The following is a 20,878-nucleotide window of genomic DNA, read 5'->3' on the forward strand; positions in this document are numbered from 1 at the left end:
AAGTCTTAAATGAGTTGGACGCTCAGGGCATGAAAGAGAATAATCAGAAAAACATATATAGCAAAACAAACAACAAGAAAACAAAACTAAACCTAACACCATACTTCGTAGTCTGGGCAGGTACAATAGATGAAGCTTTTGAGAGCTCCTGATAGCCCGCATTGTAGTTTCATGAATACTTTAAGCAGTGTAGATTTGCCAGGTGGTAACTACACCCATGAGTTACATACGTCTATAACACTCACATGTTTCAAAACAGTCGGCACTCCTTCTTTAGTGGTTAAAACATTTCACAGGTGCCACATAACACTGAAGTATAAAGTTCACTAACAGTATATGTTTTCTCTCTCTGGCTGTATTATTATAAAAAAAAAATTAAAAATTAATTAATGTGCAAATGAATTATTATTTGGTCTTCCAAGTTCTGTACAATCAGGTTTAGATCAAGCCTTGAACAATTATAATTTATATTAGCATTATTATAAATTGCTAATATTGAACTTTCTATAGGCATCAGAGGTAATCCATAATACTGAATCCCAAGTTGGTAAACTGATAAAAGACCAAGAGTACAGAAAATCCTCCACATCGAGCATGGTCATCAGTGGAGTCTCTCAGGGGTCTGTCCTTGGACTGTTGCTTTTTCTGAGACATGTTCATGACATTTATTCTGGTATAGTTAGTAATCTTGCGAAATTTGCAGATGACATTTAAATTGAACCAATGGTAGACACTGAGGAGGCAGCAAAAGTAAAATGACTTGGACAAGCTTCAGAATTGGGCAATCACTTGGAAAATGCAGTTTCCTGTAGAAAAGTGCATAATGCTAAATGAATGGGTAGAAGGAACATCAGATCTAAATGTAAGATAGGAGACATTGTTCTAAAGAGAGCAACCTCTGAAAAACGTTTAGGGGTTTACGTTAACATAATGTTCTTATCATCTAAGCAGGCGCAGAAGCAATTTAAAAGCAAATAGAATGTTAGGTTATTTTGTTAAATATATTGAATAAAAATCCAGTGTAGAAAAGGCGCTATATAGGCACCTGACCCGGCACAGAAGGACACAGAGGCACGTATAAAACAAGGACTTTTATTTTTCTCTTCACCCGTGGGCGCACGTCTTCCCCGTGACCCACAGGCAATACACAGTCCCAAAAGCACTCTTTTCCACACCACACAATAATCCTTCCTTTTCTCCACCACTCCTCCACAAGCGTCGTCTCCTTCCTCCCAACTCTGGCTCTCTGAGTGGTGGTGGCTGGCCCTTTTTATAACCCACCCGGAAGCATTCCAGGTGCTTGACCACCTGGTTCTAATTGCACTTCCGGGTGGGGCTGAAGATTCGACCAGCCGGGCTGCAGACTCCATTCAGCTCCCCCTAGCGGCCATCCGAGCAACGAACCAGGCTGTGGAGGATTCCATCCCCATGCGCTACGTTGGGGAATCATCGTCCGCCAGGGAGGCTGCCACCAAGCGTCCTGGGGGAGGTATTCTACTGTCCATGGTTGCTCCCCCAGAACAGATGCAGCAGGGGCATCCCTGCCGGGCATGGGACCCGGCTGTCCATTACACCAGGGACATTATGCTTGTGCTATATTATGAACTTGTGAGACTGTGAAGCAGTGAGTGCAACTCTGGTCACCATGTCCCCCAAAAAAGACAAGAACACTCTTGTCAAACTCAAAGAATTAAATCTGTTTGGTCTTATGCAGAGGAGACTGTGTGAGGGCTGTAATAAGAGACAAGAACCAATATGAAAGTTTGGGGATTCCACCCCGTATAGTGTTGATTTTGCCAAAAAAAAATAGGTCAAACAATGAGTATTCACAAAGCACTGAGTCATAACATAGAATGAAACTTAAGAAAAGTGCTCTGGCTTTAAAGTTGAGGGAAAGGAAGAGCTGTGTCTTCGGGTGGAAGTGAGGTCAACAGGGTTGTGAAATGCTGCCTGGAAGTGGGAGGAGATTTAGGCAGGTCTGTCTTCTGGAGGTCTGCAGGAGAGGGAGAAGAGGCATTAGTACAATGAATTAAGCCCACACTCTGTGCTTTATTCCCACTTAAGCCCTTAGACTGCTTCCCATGCACACGAGTGTGACAGAGCCTAATCCAGTGCCCATGTTTATCAAGCATTTCCGAGTAGGGAAACAATCCTAACTGGCACAAAATTCTCAGAGTGATGCAAATTTGATCCTACTATCTGAAACAGGAGTAAAAGCATTTTAACTTTATCAGGATTTAAGAGTGTTTGTGAACTGTCCTAACTTGCTAGGAGCTACAAGAAGATAGCGTTCAGGCAGATATCAGCATTCATTTCCTGGAAAAAGTGGAATGTTTTGAAAAGAATACAAAACAAGGAACTAGTATTGTTTTGACAGAGATGAAATAATATTCCTAACAACTCTTGTACGTTATGAGATTGATTCATACACATAGAAAAGTGATGCACTGTCAGCAAAACTTAAAGTACTGGTAACTTTTTTGGCCACAACGAAAATATAGTTTTGCAATAGCAATGATTTGGGTATGTCACAACTAAACATTTTATGCATTTTCCACCAAACTTTAAATGCACCTACAACATGTGTGTTAGTATACAGATTTATACATTTACCCATGAAAATATGAATTTAATGTTAAAGCAAGCTGCATTCTTGCAAATCAGCACACACATAAAGACCGTTGCCACATACAGGTATACAGTATGTGAATCACAAGTGATATCACAGTATCAACACATAGGTGGTCATGTAAGCAAACTATAATGTAGTAGCCAGTTTTATTACGCTGAAGATATGTGGGGATGGATTGGTATTTGATATCAAAATATCAGGTATGCTGAGAACTGGGTTCCAAAAACCCCTGGAACATCCCTGTTATATTTTACAAGCCCAGGAAGCCTCACAGAAGATAAGGGTTGTCACTGAGGGAGGCATGGCACACCACAGTGGAAAACAATGAGGACAATTGTAATCTTGCATTACTAGATGTGATTCTGAAATAATAATACACATCTGGGGACATCCCGTTTAAAAAGTGTGTACTGAATAGTGAAGAAATCCTGTGCTGCAAAGTCTACACCCACACAACTTCTTCCTAAAACACCCACCCCCAATTTCTCTAGTCCGTGTGTTCTAAACAGCTTCTGAGGTTTCAGGGAGAGAGCAGACATTACTGAACAAATGATGTGACGCTGAGAGAAAAACAAAAAGCCAAAACTGCTGTATTCCATTCAAGAGCTCAGTAGCACAACGGAACAGAAGCTTAATAATTTACTTGCACATTCTAAGGAGTGCTGTGACAGTGGAGACAGACAGACACATACACACACAAGTGCCTCTATCTGCTACAATACCTTTTTGTCATTTTAAATACAGCACAGAACAGTTAATAAAGGTTAGATAATCATTGTGGTCTATGGGATATGCAACATGTTAAAAAGCTGTAGCTATTTTGTCATGGCATGTTTGCATTTCTAATCCACTAGTAATGTCAACTTCCTTGAGTTATTTGATTAGACGTGCAGCCTCATCTGTCCATGTACTGGTGTTGTTAGGTGGATTCGTTGCTTCAGGTGTTTTGAATACTGAAATCTGCATCTCCTGTGGCTCTTCGTTATTATCTCTCTTAACGGCAGTCCATCTGATGGAATGTAACACATCATTTACTTCAAATGCATAATTTGCAGTTCATATTTTCATGAATACAGCTGATAGTTATTTCAAGCTCACAACGACTCCTACACTATTGTCATAACACTGAACAATAGAGAGCACACACAGCACCTGAGAAAACATATTGTTCAAGTTTAGCAGTCATCTATTGATGTCTTTGAATGCCAATATTTAATCTGATGCTACTGAAAAGTTTTTCCCTTGCATCAGGTTATGTTCATTTTTAAAACTTGCAATGTGCTCTCTGCACAAGCGATACACATTTATATGTCTAATATGGTTTTCGTAGGAGACGTTTCAACTGTAGATGGTTCATCATAATCAGAAGCTTGCTCTCTATCAGACCAGATTCACAAGAGCAGCAATGCTCTTTGCAGTTCAAAATCACCACCCCTACTTTGTGCGCTACCTTCATGAGGTGTTGGGCTGTTTTAGAAATATGACACTCAGTGAGTTGTCTAATTGTTCCCAACCAGTTTTAAGCAAAATTCACTCATGGTTATCTCCAGATGTATATACTGTTTTATATGTCTGGCTTCTGTGAGACTAGAAGACTGGAAGAGTGATGTGAAGCATGGGGAGCAAGGCAGGAACAATTCATGAAGTATTCATTGTTAAATAAAGATATGCCCACTATTTGGTGTTACTCACATTTGGTGTGTATGTCTCAGTCTTTCCATCTTGGTGCTCATTACAGAGTTATTCTTTGTGTTGTTACAAAGTGGCAACAATAACATGCAGCTTAGCACAATATCCCAAATTATTATGTTTTACTCCTTCTTCTATTATTACTTCTATTTCACTTTAGGTACTGCAAAAATCCATCTACTACTCATTTACTCTTATGTAACAAGACCTCATCAAAAGGCTTCGTTTGGTGTTAATGACACTTACAAAGCCTCAGCAAAGTGGTTATCCATCACTGAGAAATGTTGCCTACTACAATAACCACTTTGAAAAGGTAACAGGTGGCTTGCATAGGTCATTATAAGACTCATGAATCCTTCATATTCACTAGTAATTTTACCAGAATATCAGAGATTCTTTATACGCCACACTGCACAGAGAATAACCTATTTACTCTTCTTTTGTAAGTGTAATTAATACCAGAAAAAGCCTATGTTAAGGTCTTGTTACATAATAGTAAATGAGTAATAGATGCTTTTTTGCAGTACCTAAAAAGTGTTACCAATATTATTATTATTATTGTTTTCTTTGTGGCGCAGCCTTAGCATTAGTATCAGAAAACTGCAAACCATCATCATGATTTCCAGTTTGCAGCTTGGGATGTTGTAAAGTCATGACATCATCCATTCATTCCCAAACATGAACTTTTACTCCTAGATGAGTGTAAGTATGGGTGGCACGGTGGCGCAGTGGTAGCGCTGCTGCCTCGCAGTTAGGAGACCTGGGTTCACTTCCTGGGTCCTCCCTGTGAGGAGTTTGCATGTTCTCCCCGTGTCTGCGTGGGTTTTCTCTGGCCGCTCCGGTTTCCTCCCACAGTCCAAAGACATGCAGGTTAGGTGGATTGGTGATTCTAAATTGTTCCTAGTGTGTGCTTGGTGTGTGGGTGTGTTTGTGTGTGTCCTGCGGTGGGTTGGCACCCTGCCTGGGATTGGTTCCTGCCTTGTGCCCTGTGTTGGCTGGGATTGGCTCCAGCAGACCCCCGTGACCCTGTGTTTGGATTCAGCGGGTTGGAAAATGGATGGATGGATGGATGAGTTTAAATGTAGGATGCTTTGTAAATATTTCTTGGGTCAGTTGCAGTATACTTGAGATAGTACCATATTAAGTGCGGATCAAGACCTGACTACGTAATATGTTACTAAGAGGAGACAATCCTCAACACTTAGTGTTGTTGCTGTGAACAATAGAACGAGATCAAAGTTTAACAAATTTGCAGTTAGTCTTGTTTTGGTTTCATGTTTCCCCATGGTTTTCTCAGCTGACTATCAGATTACTTTTTAATGACAGTGTAACTCTTTCGATTAATGCAGTGCCAGTACACATTCCTCTTGATTTAAATGGGTATAGAACAGGGAAAAAGTACATTCTCATTTAAAATTATTAAAGAAAATAATTACAGTGATTAAATCTATATTAGATCAAAATAAATATTGCTGTCTTTATTGAAAATATTATTCACTTTGAGTGTATAAAAAAAGCCCTGAAATCACTATAAAGAAAATGATGACATTGAAAGTAAATGTTAGTAGAATCATATGTGAAGCATAATTGTCTCTCTGTAACTGATGGGTGAATCTGCTGTCATAGCGACCTGGCCGTGCACCCTGGGGCCTTGGCATATGTGAGAAAAAAATTAACACCAGCATTTTTCTGTTTCAGCAGTATCTCAAGCTATTCCACAGAACACACATAAGTGGTAAAACATTATATTGGCATTCCTCAGCTAAAATCTCTGAGGGATACTACTCCCTACCTCATTTTACTTTTATATACGATGATCATAGAGTGTAAATACATATGTACGACACCCTGAGTCCAGTGAATATCCTACTGTAACTCATTTCCAATATATGTAGAAAATACAGAACAGTGGCGTTGTAAAGGGAACTTCTGAGGCTTAAGCCCCTGATCTCTGATGTCCAGCCCCTGCTCTTTGAGAGCAAACCCCCACCCACCCCCTTCAATCACATATCCATGTATGAGTCATGCGAAATGCCATGGGGGACCCAAATCCCAACCCCTGTTTTCAAACAGACATCCATGTGTAACTCGCGCAAAAATTCAAGTGAATTATGGCACTAAGCCCATGATATCAAACACCTAGTCAGAGAGAGAACAATATTCATAAAAAATGACTCAGGGCAGCGTGAACTTCACAGCAGAGCACAAGCTCTAATACATATTGTGGGTGATCTCATATCAAATCTGGAGAACACTCACAAAGATACGCTATACAACACTCCGAAGGAATATAGTATGTAAGAAACTGGCAACATTTTTCAGTGTATGCTATCTTAATTAGGGACACCACCTCTGTATCTTTTTTTTACTGAGGATTAATAGTTAAATGTATGTTGTTCAATATTTTTTTATTTCCTGTATAGCTTTGGTTGTCTTTTTCTTTGGCATTCAAATAATGTATTTGATTCAGTATCATGCTATATACTTCAGTCCAAATATGAATAAAAAACATTGTTTCCATATTTTTTTTGGCATATCTGTGCTTTTTCATTTCCATAACATTCTGTTTAATGCTTACGGAATTTATTAGTTCATTAATTTTTTATTATTTTTTAACATTTTATTGAATCTATTAAAAGCAAATAACATTCCAGACAAGCAAGTCAAACTTGACAAAGCTATGTTCAAATCAAATCAACCCCCACCCATGAGAAAGAGAGCTAGGCCAACACACAGAGTAAAACTTTAACAGTAGGAAAGAAAAATAAAAAAGGGAAGAAAATCCTTTCTCCCAATTTAAAAGCTTATTCTAAAATGTTATTGATTAGATCCTCCCAGGTTTTTAAAAAAGTTTGCACAGATCCTCTGTGATAATTAGATTTTTTCCAATTTCAAGTGATATATAACATCAGTTACCCACTGGATTCTTCTAGTTGAGCAAAATAAGTCTACATGCCAATAGTGAAGTAACTGCAATTACAGTTTGTTTGTCCTTCTCCACTTTAAGCCCATCTGGAAGAACACCAAACACAGCTGTTAGTGGATTAGGAGGGACTGTGATTCTAAGGCTGTCTGAAAGGCATTTAAATATTTTGGTCCAGAATGATGTTAATTTGGTGCAGGCCCAAAACATATGGCCCAATGAGGCTAGAACTTGATTGCAACGTTCGCAGGTTGGATCTTGCCCTGGAAACATTTTCGACAATTTTAAATGAGACAGATGTGCTCAATAAAAGATTTTATGTTGAATAATTGTATGCTTTGTGCATATAGAGTTAGAGTGAATTCTGTGCATGGCTGCCTTCCATTAATTTAACATTACCTACCATACAGTCCACTGAGCCTGCTCACAAGATTGTATAAATTAGTATGCAACTTTCTTTCCCTTCTCTGACTCCAAGAAGCACATTGCAACCGCACTCAGTCTTGGTTTTGATCTGCTGCTAGACTGCAACTCTATGGCACACTGCACTGGTGCTAATTCCCAAAGTTAGTCTTAAATATGTAGTAAGACCAGACCAGTACAAGATCATCCTGAGTTCATAGTACACTGCCACTAACCCTAGTGTCCTACTGTGAACTAGGACAAATTCTTATCCTAGTGTGACTTTTAATGCAATTCCTAGGAGTTTTTCTGAGACTCTTGATAAATGCAGGCCCAGGTCATTGATAATGTAGATCCAGAAGAAGTCTGTCAGTTTAAGGGTGAATTACATACTTGAAGACATCTGTGGAGATTAAGGGGAAGTGCATTTAGGACTGAAGCCATGAAGCACTTCTTTATGCAAAGAACTGTGAGAATCTGGATAAAACAACCAAGACATGTAGTTGAAGCAGAGGCCTTCATAACCTTTACAAAGTATCTGGGTAGCCTAGCTATTAGCTAAACAAACAAGGCTGATGGAATGAATGGTCTCTTCTCATTTCTTATGTTCTTATTCTGACATTTTCATACTGAAGCAGGCTAAGTAGGTAACTACAGAAGCAACCCATTTACAGATTACATACAGAAACTTATAAAATTAATTTAGTCAATTATGACGTTCATTATACTTTATAATTAAAGAAAATGAAGCTTATATTTATTTGAATCTTCTTTGAGATTAATAAATCTGTATCTCTTTAAATCCTTTCTAAATCTTTAAAGGCATCTTTGTGTTCTGTTTATTTTTGTTTGGTTTGTTTAGATGTTGTTTGCATCTTTGAGCATTTGTGTGTTTTAATAAAGTTAATAGAAAGAAATACAATACAATAAAAATAGATGTTAAGAGGTACTAATCCACTCCAAAGAAATCAAATCACTTTATAACAATTAAAAAAAGGCATAATGCTGCTGTTATGGTGAAACAGTCACTCGTTTGTTTTCCAAGTGTGTTTATCTCTGTCCCATTTATAGGGTCCAGAGTCTATCATAGCATAAGGCAGGAATCAACCCTGGCTGGGTGTTAGTCCATCACAGGGCACTTACACAAACTTTGATCTCTGTCTATGTGGAGTTGCCATGGGTTTACTTCTGGTTATTCTGTCTCAAAGATGGGCAAGTTCGGCTGACTGAAGCATGAGTTTGTCCTTTGATTGACTGGCAGCCCACTGGAAAATGATTTCTGATTTGTCATATAAAATAAAATTGTGGAAAAAAAACAATACATACATAATACTGAACATGCTGCAAAAAATGTCCTTTCCTGAAAGTAACAAAAGTAACATGTATTATCTGATTTTTAGATGAATGCAGTGCATATGGAACTGGGTCCTTCAGAACCTTTAATGGGACACTCTATTACCTGCAGTCAACTTGCTTCTTAGTGTTGAGCCGTTTCAATTCTCTCAATCCCAATTCTGAGTTTGACATCAAAATCCAGCGAGATCTGAATGGCAACTTCAAAAAAATAAAAATTACTGTGGACAAGCTTGACACTGTTATTGAAAATGGTGTAATTTCAGTTGATGGCCAAAGGTACTGTGGAACTTTTTACAACAGTATTGTTTTTGTACTAGTTCTATGCAATGAGCAAAAAGGTGTGTGAATATTAACAGCATATAATCTTTGAATAGAATATTATAATAGGAGAGAAGCACTAAACGCATTATGGAATTGTTTTCTCATAATACATATTTTTAAGTCACCAAAGTTGCAATCTTAACACATTTAATTAAAATGGTAAATATAACTTAAACAGATAATTTAAGATTAATTGCAGTGTTTTTTTGTTAAACAGTGTTTATTAAATTAATATTCTATGTGTTCTATATTGACTAATGAGTGTAAATGTGAAAGTTATACTTATTTAGGAATGTTATTGACTGAGGTGTATAACATCTAACAATACGTCATTTAGTGTTGTTGTTTATTTTGCAGCGTTTCTCTTCCTTATGATCAGAAATCCATTCACATTCATCATTATGGTATTTTTGTGAGACTGGAGAGTAGGAGAAATTTTCTGTCAGTGTATTGGGAACCCCAAGGAGACAACATAGTTAAAATCTGGGTAAGTTGCATTCTATATAAGAGATGATCACAGCAGTGGCAATGAGGCAAATGACCCAAAGGACCAATATTTTAAGGAGAGGAGAATAAATTTGGAAGACTGAGTAGCTAACAAGGGACAATAGATCAAGTCCTTTGGATGAGATGTAACACTGAGGCCATGATTCTCTAAGGTCATAAAAGATCCCTGAACATCCTTTATAAAGAGCAATGTCCAGGCTAAATCGCCCCTCTCAGCCTAGTCATTCTGGCCCCCTAACCATCCCCTGTCCTTAAATAGCTAACTGTATTGCATCCCTTCACCACCTAATAGCTAATGTGTGGTGAGCGTTCTGGTACAAAAATGGCTGCCATCACATCATCCAGGTGGATGCTGCACAGTGGTGGTGACTGATGTGGCTCCCCATATAATTGTTTATATTAATAATTATAAATTATTATTATTATTTAAGTCATGCTACACACGAGTTTGTATATATGAGTTTTATACTTCTTTATATATAAAGCAAGATGCCTCTCTGGGTGTCTGGTCTGTGATACCAGGAACCACTGGAGAAGAGAATGTGTGAGTGAAAAGCAGAACCTAAAAGGTTTATAAGTAGTCTCACTGCTGCTGACATAATGAATACAGATAAATGTCATGCATGTGCACAGTCTTTTTAGCAAATGGCACAAAACAAGAGTGCAGTCTTGGCCTTGGCTCTTAAAGACAAAGTAAGACATTACAGTTTGATGTAGCAAGTGACCTTGGGACTGCAGAATAAATAATTATTATCTTACAAAAACATTTTAGATTATATTTAAAGAAGGCAATAAAAAGTGATTCTGTACCAAAATTCATTGAGCAGTATTAAAGATCAGGGGAATTGTTTTTTTCTGGTTTTTATTGTCAACTGCAGTCCATAGTTAAAGCTTGTTAACTGATGCTCAGAGTGCACCCCTGTATATGTGTGTGTGTATGTGTGTATTTCATCATAACACCTTGATTCAAAATAATAATGCACTTTCTTTTATGTGTTTAGCTTACAGTTTTATATGGCAGCATAGGGCTAGGGAGAACTGTGCATATATAGGACAACTGTGAACTGAACAATACAAGCACTGGCAGGTTATGTAATTTACCAAAGGTTACACACTGAAGCATAAATGATGATGTCTAAGTGAAACATACTGCAACTTGTGAGCATTTTATATAGGGTCCGAACACTTGTATATGGTGCTGTTATAATATTTAAAATTAGCACAGTGGATATTGAGTTAAAATTTTGGAGAAAAGTGAAGTACAAATGACCTACTGATACACTAGACCACTACTGATGCATGGAAGAGTAGTGCCAATTTTATTGGATTTCACCAAAAATATAAATGTGTCAATCTTCTTTTTAACAAATTCCTCATCCAGATTTTTTTTTATACTTTAAAAGTATTTTAAATAGAATACAGGAAACAAGAATTATATATTGATTATGAGAAACAGTCAGTATATAGAATGTGAACTAACATTCAAATGTGAATATATTAAAATATAACTAGTGTTGTTTTACAAATTGTCAAGACTTAAACTCTTTGTTATATTTACAGCTTCAATGCCACTGATGGTCTTATATACTACCTGAAGTAACTTGGCATATAAGTACGACATTATAAGGAATGTCATTCACCTTAATGTTGTAATTAATGTTTAAGGTTTACAGAAGATCAACATAACAAGTGATTTTGAGTTCAACAGAAAACCGTTTATGTGTGGTGGCACAGTTGTTAACATTGCTGCCTTTACAACCCCATGTAAATGGGTTAAATTCCAGCCAAATACTTTGATGTGGATTTTGTTTATTCTGCCAGTGTTTGCACAGGGTTACATGCCATGGACGTGTGCCCTGCCAGAGACTGCCACCATATCTGAAGTTGCTTCGTGCCTTTTGCTCAGTACTTTCAGGATGAGATCTGGTCTCTGGTGACCCTAAAGTATATTTTAAGAAACTTTAAGAATGTGATGGTAGTGGTAAAATAATACAGGGGTATGAATGGATAATTTAAGTATAAATAACTGAGTGTTTGCACTTTTCCCCATATCTGTGTGGGTTTCCTCTGGATAGTCTGGTGTACTTTCTACATCCCCCAAATTGTGGAAGTTAAGCTATTGGTGATTCCAAACTGGCACCAGTTTGAGTGTGAATGGGGACTTGTGAGTGAGGGGCCCTGTGATGGACTGGCGCCTTGCTGAAGGCTATTTCCTATCTTGTGCTTTGTGCTGAATGCTGCCGAGAAAGGCTCCATCTTCCAGTGACCCTGATTTAGTTTAAGCAGGTTTGAGAATGACTATGACTAACTGATACATTTCCGAGTAATCAAATTAAGGCTCTATAAAGTGAAAAGCAATACAAAGACATATGATATTTGAACTATTTCCTTATTTGACAAAGCATCCCCAGAAGAAAACATACTGAATGTATTCCCATTTGCTAATTCTTCGCCCTTTACTATGTGCACATGTTTGAATATTCTAAAGACATTTAACAAAGGTAGAGCTGAACAATGTAGATTATCAGTTAAAGGTTTTTCTCTGAATAAATGTACTGAAGTAATAAAGGAGATGTACCAATTGTAAATCCAATAATAAGAAAACTCTGAAAAATGTACAAAAGTGAACCATTTTCCTATTTTGTTTAATATTTCCTTATTAGGTGCAGCTTCGTTCTGACTACCGTGGAAAAACAGTAGGATTGTGTGGAAATTATGACATAAATGGTAAATACATTTGTAAAGATGTGTTTCTTAACCCACTTTCTTCCTGCTTTGCTTGTTTTATTAGTTATGACTTTTAATGTATGTGCTTAGAAAATGGTTTGTTTATAATAAAATGAAATATTATACAATCAGAAGTTTACACTGAATTATATATTATAAGTAAACTGTTTCTAAGAATGAGGTAAACTAACCAAACAGTTTCCATGTTTGTATTTTAGATAATAGTAGAGCAGAGTTATTACAACAGAGTAGAGTTCCTGGCAGTGCTGACTGTGAAATACCAGATAATCCAGAGGACTGTGACAAAACCAAAAGCGTAAGATAAACATTTCTAAATAAATCAGTTTTATTCAAAGGTATAGTTTCTAATTAGCCTTTCTTTGTTTTTATTAGTTTCTTAATATCTGCTTTTAATAAAAACCTAACTTTTTACGTAGTTCTTTTTTTAATGTTAATCTATTTCTTTTCTTGTCTGTATTTAATTTTAGATATGCAATGATGCTATGTCGAAGTATTTTTTTACCTACTGCTTCATGAATGATCAGACCTTATATGAGGGATATATAGAGCAGTGTGGATTGGATTCTTGCAATTGTGCTGATGCTGCTCATTGTCAATGTGCTTTCTATGAGGAACTAACTCGTCAGTGTCCTACTGCTAACCTCATTGACCTGAGTGAAACACACTGGAGGGAAGATACAAAATGTGGTAAGAAACAATCAAAATCACACAAAATCTAATTACTAGATTGCAGTAAAAAACAAAATTGAAAACAAATAGTTCCACTGGACAAACATAATAATAAATTATATAAGATTTACTTTTATAGCTGTATCCATAATAATATTTTTCATTAACATGATACTGACATCTAACAATGAAATGAAGACTTTAAAATATTTCTGTTTAATTGCATACTGATCTTTATTTATTTTAATCACAAACTTAGATATACCAACTTGCCCTGAGAACATGACATTTACTGAGGTGGGTCCTGCAAATCCCCCTACTTGCTCTAATCCATCACCCTCTAATACAGCAGAAACAAAAACTTGTGCATGTCCTGAAGGTAAGAAAAAAATATCAGTTTTACAATTTTCTTTAGATAATAAAATAAAACTACAATAATACAACATTTATTGCTCTAGCACATTTTCATACAAAGGATGTAACCTAAAGTGCTTTACAAGGTGTCAAAGATGGAGTTAACATTAAAAACAAAAAATAGTATACAAAAATAAATAATGCACACTTACACAAGTTCAGCGCTTAAATTACATGTATGGCATGGACAGCATTTTTGTTTCCCCAGGATAACACCAAATGGGGTGCATTTTATTTGTTTTGGGGGATTTCACTGTTGGATTTATAACGTATGATATGATCATCATGGGCTACTTGATATATATTATTATGAACAAATACAAAATTTATTCACTACAGTTTCTGTTCTTTATCTGAATAATTGATGACTGCCTAAAACCAATGCTAAAAGCATTATTATGTCATTTCCATGTGAATTTGTGAATATTAAAATAATTCAGAATATTTTAAACAGTCTCTGAAAATATGTTTTTATAAGAACACAATTTTCAAATCAGGTTCATCAGTGTATCTGGGAGACATTAGCTAGTTAATGATGCTTATTGAATTCTAATTTTTAATCCACGCATCAAATTAATTCAAATTCTTTATGTAACATGTAGGATATTTTCATTTTCAAGATTGTTCCCTTCTTTTTTCAATTGGTCCCAACTTTAAAAGACACCTTTGTGAAATAATACTTCACAAAAAAGTTATATACTTCTAATCAGACTTTCACTCAGTTAAAGGATTTACCTTTCACTTCCAACAATACCATTGCAGCCTGCGGACTGCCTAAGTCTTCATTTGATTGAATATTCAGATACCTCTGTGTAGCTGCCTGTTTTGTGCTTCCCCAACATTTTTCCTGATGCCTGGCTATGTCAAACAGCTCTGTTCGTGTGAATTACCTTATTTACTTTGTACTATCTTTTATTCTTTTCTATTTTTCAATAAGTCATCTATGTGCTATTACTAATTAACACCACATGAACTATCATAAAAAGATGATACTTAATAAGTAATTCAAAGCAAAACTTAATAAAAAATAATTTGATACAGGAGTTCTGATATTTGATGAACAATTATGGGTGATTTTAAAATAAAATGACAAACATTGCTTCAACAACGTAGCATGCATGAGCGCCTCTTTACGATTTACTGTATAGGATGTTTTTTTAAACCTGCCTCAGCAGCCTGCTTCAGTGCAGTCCTGAACACTTGTGCTTGAACCTAGTGTCGTTCATTGTCAAAAAGTGTACACTGGATAGACAGCCATTTCAGCCATGTTAGTGAACACTCTGTGCCTTTCATTCTGTTCAACTTTATACCTAGATTTAGAGGTTTTTTCTTTTCCAATTAATATTGCAATAATTATGACATTTACTGGTTTGCATTTATTTTTTGTTTAATTATTAAGTATGTAAGCATTTTTATTAAATTTTAACATTTCATTTCAAATATTATTTTTATCCAAAATAAGGCACAATTCTTGATGACCTTAGTGGACAGAATAATTGTATAGAGAAGGAGCAATGTCCATGTGAATACAACGGTGCTGTTTACCAAACAGGACAAACTCATGAGGCATTTTGTGAGTTATGGTGAGCAGCTTTTAGACACTTAATGAAATCTGAACAAACTCATTACAAGTTTAAAAATAATTCTTTCCAAATCCCTGCTTACAGTGAGTGCCACAGTGGTAAGTGGGTCTGCAAACAAAATGATTGTCCTTCTCAATGTAAAATTGAAGTTGGCTCCTCCATCACAACATTTGATGGTAAAGTCTACACAGTGAATGGAAACTGCGATTATGTCATAGCAATGGTGAGTCATATACCTTGTATACCAAATGAATTGTAATGTTCAGATTTTGTAATTAATATGATTAAGTATTGTCTTTTGTGTTGATAACCTGTGTTTATGGCTTGTTTTTATTTTAATGAAGGATACTAAGGAAACCTGGATTCTAACAGCAGAACTCAGTGATTGTGACCAGAACAGGTGCCTCACACAAGTGCAACTTAGTTTGAACTTAGTAAGTAAAACAATCCAAAGCAGAATTCTTTTTTATTACCCTTAGAGAGAGATATCACTTGTTTTAAGTTTAGTAGTAATTAAAATGCAATCAAAATAACATTTTTACATAAATAACAACCTTTTAATAACCTTTTTGCTTTCCTTGGGTATCATCCGATAGAACACGTTTCAGGAGCTGTTCACCTAGCTCTTCAGTGTCATTTATAAGTATTTCATTAATGTGTTAGCTACAACTTTTAGCAGTTTCAGAAAAAAAAAAAAACAGTTTATGAAATACTACACATGCAAAATGATACTGCACTCCCCAGCATTATCATAACAACTATTCTGAATGGATTAAATTTGTTCAATCATGGAAGTACAACAATATCTGTAAATTAAACAACAATTGAAATACACTTCCAGCCAGTAGCCATTTCTGTAGGTCCAGCTTGTGATGAGACCACTTTACTATGCGTTTGCAGTTTGATGCCAAAGCAGGGTCAGGATTGGCTGTTGCTCAAATGTATTGTACATACTGTACATTTTTATATTCATTTAAAAGGACTCTCTGCTCCTTATAATACAGCTTTAAGAAATACCAATTGGCTGCAGTTTTAAACCTCTTTTAAATAGTTTTATGACCTATTGCCTACCTGTTGGCCAACAGACTGGTGCAGCATATAGGAACCACAACACTGGTTCAGTTTCTGGTCTTGGTGCCGTTTTAGGGGAATTTTCCCTGGGTTTTTATGAGTTTGTTTCCAAAAATCAATTATATTTTAAGAGGTTTATTAAATGATTAAATTTGCTTGTCATGACCATAGATAAGTGTACCCTATGATGGATTGCTGTTAGTTCTAGGGCTACTTTCTTGTATTTTCTGCAAAAGAATCTCTAGCTCTCCATAATTGTTATTAGAATAATTCAGACATAGAGAAGGAATATAGGGTGATGTTTGAATAGATCACTTAATATATTTTTTTTACATTTTTTTTCAAAACATATTTGCAGAACAGTCACTATCATGTTTACCGTTTATGGCATCATTTCATATTCAATGAAGTTAGTGTAGGGCTGCGTCAGCAGGCATCTGCATGCATCTGCAAAGGAAAAAAAGTTTCAGCTTATTTACATGCTGAAAAGAAAAGAAGGTAAAATACACAGTTTCAACTGTATGAAGGCTTTATAGCCGACTCATTGTGTGTTTCACCTTTTCAGCATGGAAATAACATTTTCATTTTTTATCATTTTATATGGCTTAATAGTATTGTGCTGTTTACTCTTCTTTTTTATAGAAATGTTGTACTTATCATGAAATACACTTATTCCAAGGCTTATCATCTCATTTTTTTCCTCTGATAATACATCTGAACTTGTTCTTCCTCAACTCATCATATTCAATACATATTAGGCATTTTCTGCAGTGGCCGTCTCTGTTCCTTTATGTCTGTATTTATTATGTGAATAAACATCTTATTTCTTCCTTGCTCAAGTCACTCATAAGTACAGTATATTGTTACATTTCACAATTCTTTAATTGTTTTTCTGAACCATCTGTGTCCACTGTGATTTTAATTCTGGTCTGAAATATGTCATCACACCAAACTGAATAAAATGATCTAGTTTTTATATCATGCTGTCCATGTTTGGTATGTTAAATATTCAAGAAAAAGCTATCTGGATTTCTAACATACTTGTAAATCTTTTTTTTTTCCATAGACCATATACACCTTCTTAAATAACCGTATTACTGATGGGACTAACATCATCACTAAAAATTACAATTCAGGTAAAAAAAATGTAGTTATGAAAAATACAGTACAAATAAAGGTGAAGAACATACACACACACGTATATATGTATGTGTATATATATATATATACAGTATATATGTGTTTATATATACAGTATATATGTGTTTATATTTACAGTATATATGTATGTATGTGTATATATATATATATATATATATATATATATATATATATATATATATATATAATATGTATATATATACAGTTAGGTCCATAAATATTTGGACAGACACAACTTTTTTCTAAATTTGGTTCTGTACATTACCACAATGAATTTTAAATGAAACAACTCAGATGCAGTTGAAGTGCAGACTTTCAGCTTTAATTCAGTGGGCTGAAAAAAACGATTGCATAAAAATGTGAGGCAACTAAAGCATTTTTTTAACACAATCCCTTCATTTCAGGGGCTCAAAAGTAATTGGACAATTGACTCAAAGGTTATTTCATGGGCCGGTGTGGGCAAGTCCGTCGTTATGTCATTATCAATTAAGCAGATAAAAGGCCTGGAGTTGATTTGAGGTGTGGTGCTTGCATGTGGAAGATTTTGCTGTGAACAGACAACATGAGGTCAAAGGAGCTCTCCATGCAGGTGAAAGAAGTCAAGCTGCGAAAGCAGAAAAAACCCATCCGCAAAATTGCTACAATATTATGAGTGGCAAAATCTACAGTTTGGCACATCCTGAGAAAGAAAGCAAGCACTGGTGAACTCAGCAACGCGAAAAGACCTGGATGTCCACGGGAGACAAAAGTGGTGGATGATCACAGAATCATTTCCATGGTGAAGAGAAACCCCTTCACAACACCCAACCAAATGAACAACACTCTCCAGGGGGTAGGCGTATCGATATCCAAGTCTACCATAAAGAGAAGACTGAATGAAAGTAAATACAGAGGGTGCACTGCAAGGTGCAAGCCACTCATAAGCCTCAAGAATAGAAAGGCTAGATTGGACTTTGCTAAAGAACATCTAAAAAAGGCAGCACAGTTCTGGAAAAACATTCTTTGGACAGATGAAACCAAGATCAACCCCTACCAGAATGATGGCAAGAAAAAAGTATGGAGAAGGCATGGAACAGCTCATTATCCAAAGCATACCACATCATCTGTAAAACATGGTGGAGGCAGTGTGATGGCTTGGGCGTGCATGGCTGCCAGTGGCACTGGGACACTAGTGTTTATTGATGATGTGACACAGGACAGAAGCAGCCAAATGAATTCTGAGGTGTTCAGAGACATACTGTCTGCTCAAATCCAGCTAAATGCAGTCAGATTGATTGGACGCTGTGTCATGATGCAGATGGACAATGACCCAAAAAATACAGCCAAAGCAACCCAGGAGTTTATTAAAGCAAAGAAGTGGAAAATTCTTGAATGGCCGAGTCAGTCACCTGATCTTAACCCAATTGATCATGCATTTCACTTGTTGAAGACTAAACTTCGGACAGAGAGGCCCACAAACAAACAGCAACTGAAAGCCGCTGCAGTAAAGGCCTGGCAGAGCATTAAAAAGGAGGAAACCCAGCATCTGGTGATGTCCATGAGTTCAAGACTTCAGGCTGTCATTGCCAGCAAAGGGTTTTCAACCAGGTATTAGAAATGAACATTTTATTTCCAGTTATTTAATTTGTCCAATTACTTTTGAGCCCTGAGAAATGAAGGGATTGTGTTCAAAAAATGCTTTAGTTGCCTCACATTTTTATGCAATCGTTTTGTTCACCCCACTGAATTAAAGCTGAAAGTCTGCACTTCAACTGCATCTGAGTTGTTTCATTTAAAATTCATTGTGGTAATGTACAGAACCAAAATTAGAAAAAAGTTGTCTCTGTCCAAATATTTATGGACCTAAGATATGTATGTATATATAGATGGAAAGGAACTTACACCCATTCATTAATGATGGGGCATATGGTATCTGTAAGGTGTTTACTTCAAAGAAGACAGACTAACCACTTCCTCTTTTTAAAAATGGCTACGTAATTTAGTGTTAGTTTAATAAATTTAACATATATTAAATTATATATATGTTCTCTCTCATTGTCCTATATTATACAGGTAACTGTATAAAATACTGCAATTTGACAGTTTTATTAACGCCTTTCGTTGTTTGCTTTTTAGATGATGTGACTATCATTTGGCAGTCTTCACAGTATGTTCAAGTACAGACAGCATTTGGTATGAACCTACAGATTCAGGTGGCTCCTGTCATGCAGCTTTATGTAATATTACCTGTGGACGCACAGGGCTCCACCAAAGGTAGGCCAAAAAGATGCCAGTGGCTCCCTGCTTTACTTTACCTCTGTCCATCAACACCTACTTTCTCTAGTTGGAGTGAAAAATGCAACTTTTATCAATATCTATAAAGAAGACATTTTACAACAACTAAATATTTGCAGCTGAGTACAAAATTTCATTATCATCATTTTTATTTTACTTTCAGGTCTCTGTGGCAATTTCAATGGCATAGTTACAGATGAATTTATGGCAAGCTCTGGTATTATGGAATCAACAGCTGATGCCTTTGCCAAATCCTGGGCAACAAATACTGAATGTGAACCTCCATCCCCAATACCGTGCATCAGATCAGATAATGGTAAAATTATTATTTTTTTTTTGTGAACAATATACCATATGTATGGTATGAAAAAATATCCTTTGCGTTTTAACATGTTTAATAATCACTGGTACTAACAAATAGTATATTTGGCCAAATGTTATTAATTTGCAATCTGATCTTAATGTTATACTGAAGATTATTTTTTACTACTGTGTAAATATTGAGTTCTATGAATCTTCCAAAATGTTTAATAAAATTGATAATTCAAAATTAACATGCAATAATATGGGTAGACTGTGATGAGCATTTTAAATCAAATGCCAAAAGGCATTAAAGCCAATGTTTGCATGTTTAAATCCTGACAAGATTAGTCTCCCTAGGTCTTTGGCTGGCATATAACCACTCAATATATATATATTGTGAGGGATGGCCGGCCAAATATTCCGGTCCACACCCCCAGGCTGCCAGTTGGAGCCCTCCCAGCAGCATGGAAGGTCCCCAAATTCCAGCAGGGCATTTTGGACATTGTAGTTTTTATAAATAACCCTGCTAGATACCATGTTGACCACCAGGAGCCGCTGTAGGGAGGCTTACAGAGTGCTACGTGCCCTATAACCCGGAAGTGCGTCATGATCACATGACCGGAAGGAACGACGTGCTTCCGGGTTGAAGAAAAGGACTTTTAATCTGACCCGGAAGTGATGAGGACTTATGGATTGTTGGGCTGGAACCACTTCCGGATCAGGAGATATAAAAGGACTGTGGGAAAGCCCAGACACTGAGCTGAGCTGGGAGGAAGGGTGGCTAAGTATCTGGGAGAGGAGGATTGGGAGTAAGAATTGTGTATT

General features: G+C 36.3%; 1 protein-coding gene across 1 annotated transcript in view; it reads left to right on the forward strand.

The window, feature by feature from the left end:
• LOC114657174 (mucin-19-like) overlaps nucleotides 1–20,878 on the forward strand; it is a 125,867-nt gene that overhangs the window by 15,442 nt on the left and 89,547 nt on the right. The window contains exons 7-18 of the mRNA XM_051928712.1: nucleotides 9,047–9,278; nucleotides 9,681–9,810; nucleotides 12,494–12,557; nucleotides 12,776–12,873; nucleotides 13,046–13,265; nucleotides 13,507–13,626; nucleotides 15,124–15,244; nucleotides 15,329–15,467; nucleotides 15,589–15,678; nucleotides 17,382–17,451; nucleotides 19,592–19,729; nucleotides 19,914–20,066. Of these exons, the coding sequence (XP_051784672.1) occupies nucleotides 9,047–9,278; nucleotides 9,681–9,810; nucleotides 12,494–12,557; nucleotides 12,776–12,873; nucleotides 13,046–13,265; nucleotides 13,507–13,626; nucleotides 15,124–15,244; nucleotides 15,329–15,467; nucleotides 15,589–15,678; nucleotides 17,382–17,451; nucleotides 19,592–19,729; nucleotides 19,914–20,066 (1,575 nt within the window). The remainder of the gene's footprint in view (nucleotides 1–9,046; nucleotides 9,279–9,680; nucleotides 9,811–12,493; nucleotides 12,558–12,775; nucleotides 12,874–13,045; nucleotides 13,266–13,506; nucleotides 13,627–15,123; nucleotides 15,245–15,328; nucleotides 15,468–15,588; nucleotides 15,679–17,381; nucleotides 17,452–19,591; nucleotides 19,730–19,913; nucleotides 20,067–20,878) is intronic.

Source organism: Erpetoichthys calabaricus, chromosome 1 (assembly GCF_900747795.2).
Source record: "Erpetoichthys calabaricus chromosome 1, fErpCal1.3, whole genome shotgun sequence".
Classification (NCBI taxonomy): Eukaryota; Metazoa; Chordata; class Cladistia; order Polypteriformes; family Polypteridae; genus Erpetoichthys; species Erpetoichthys calabaricus.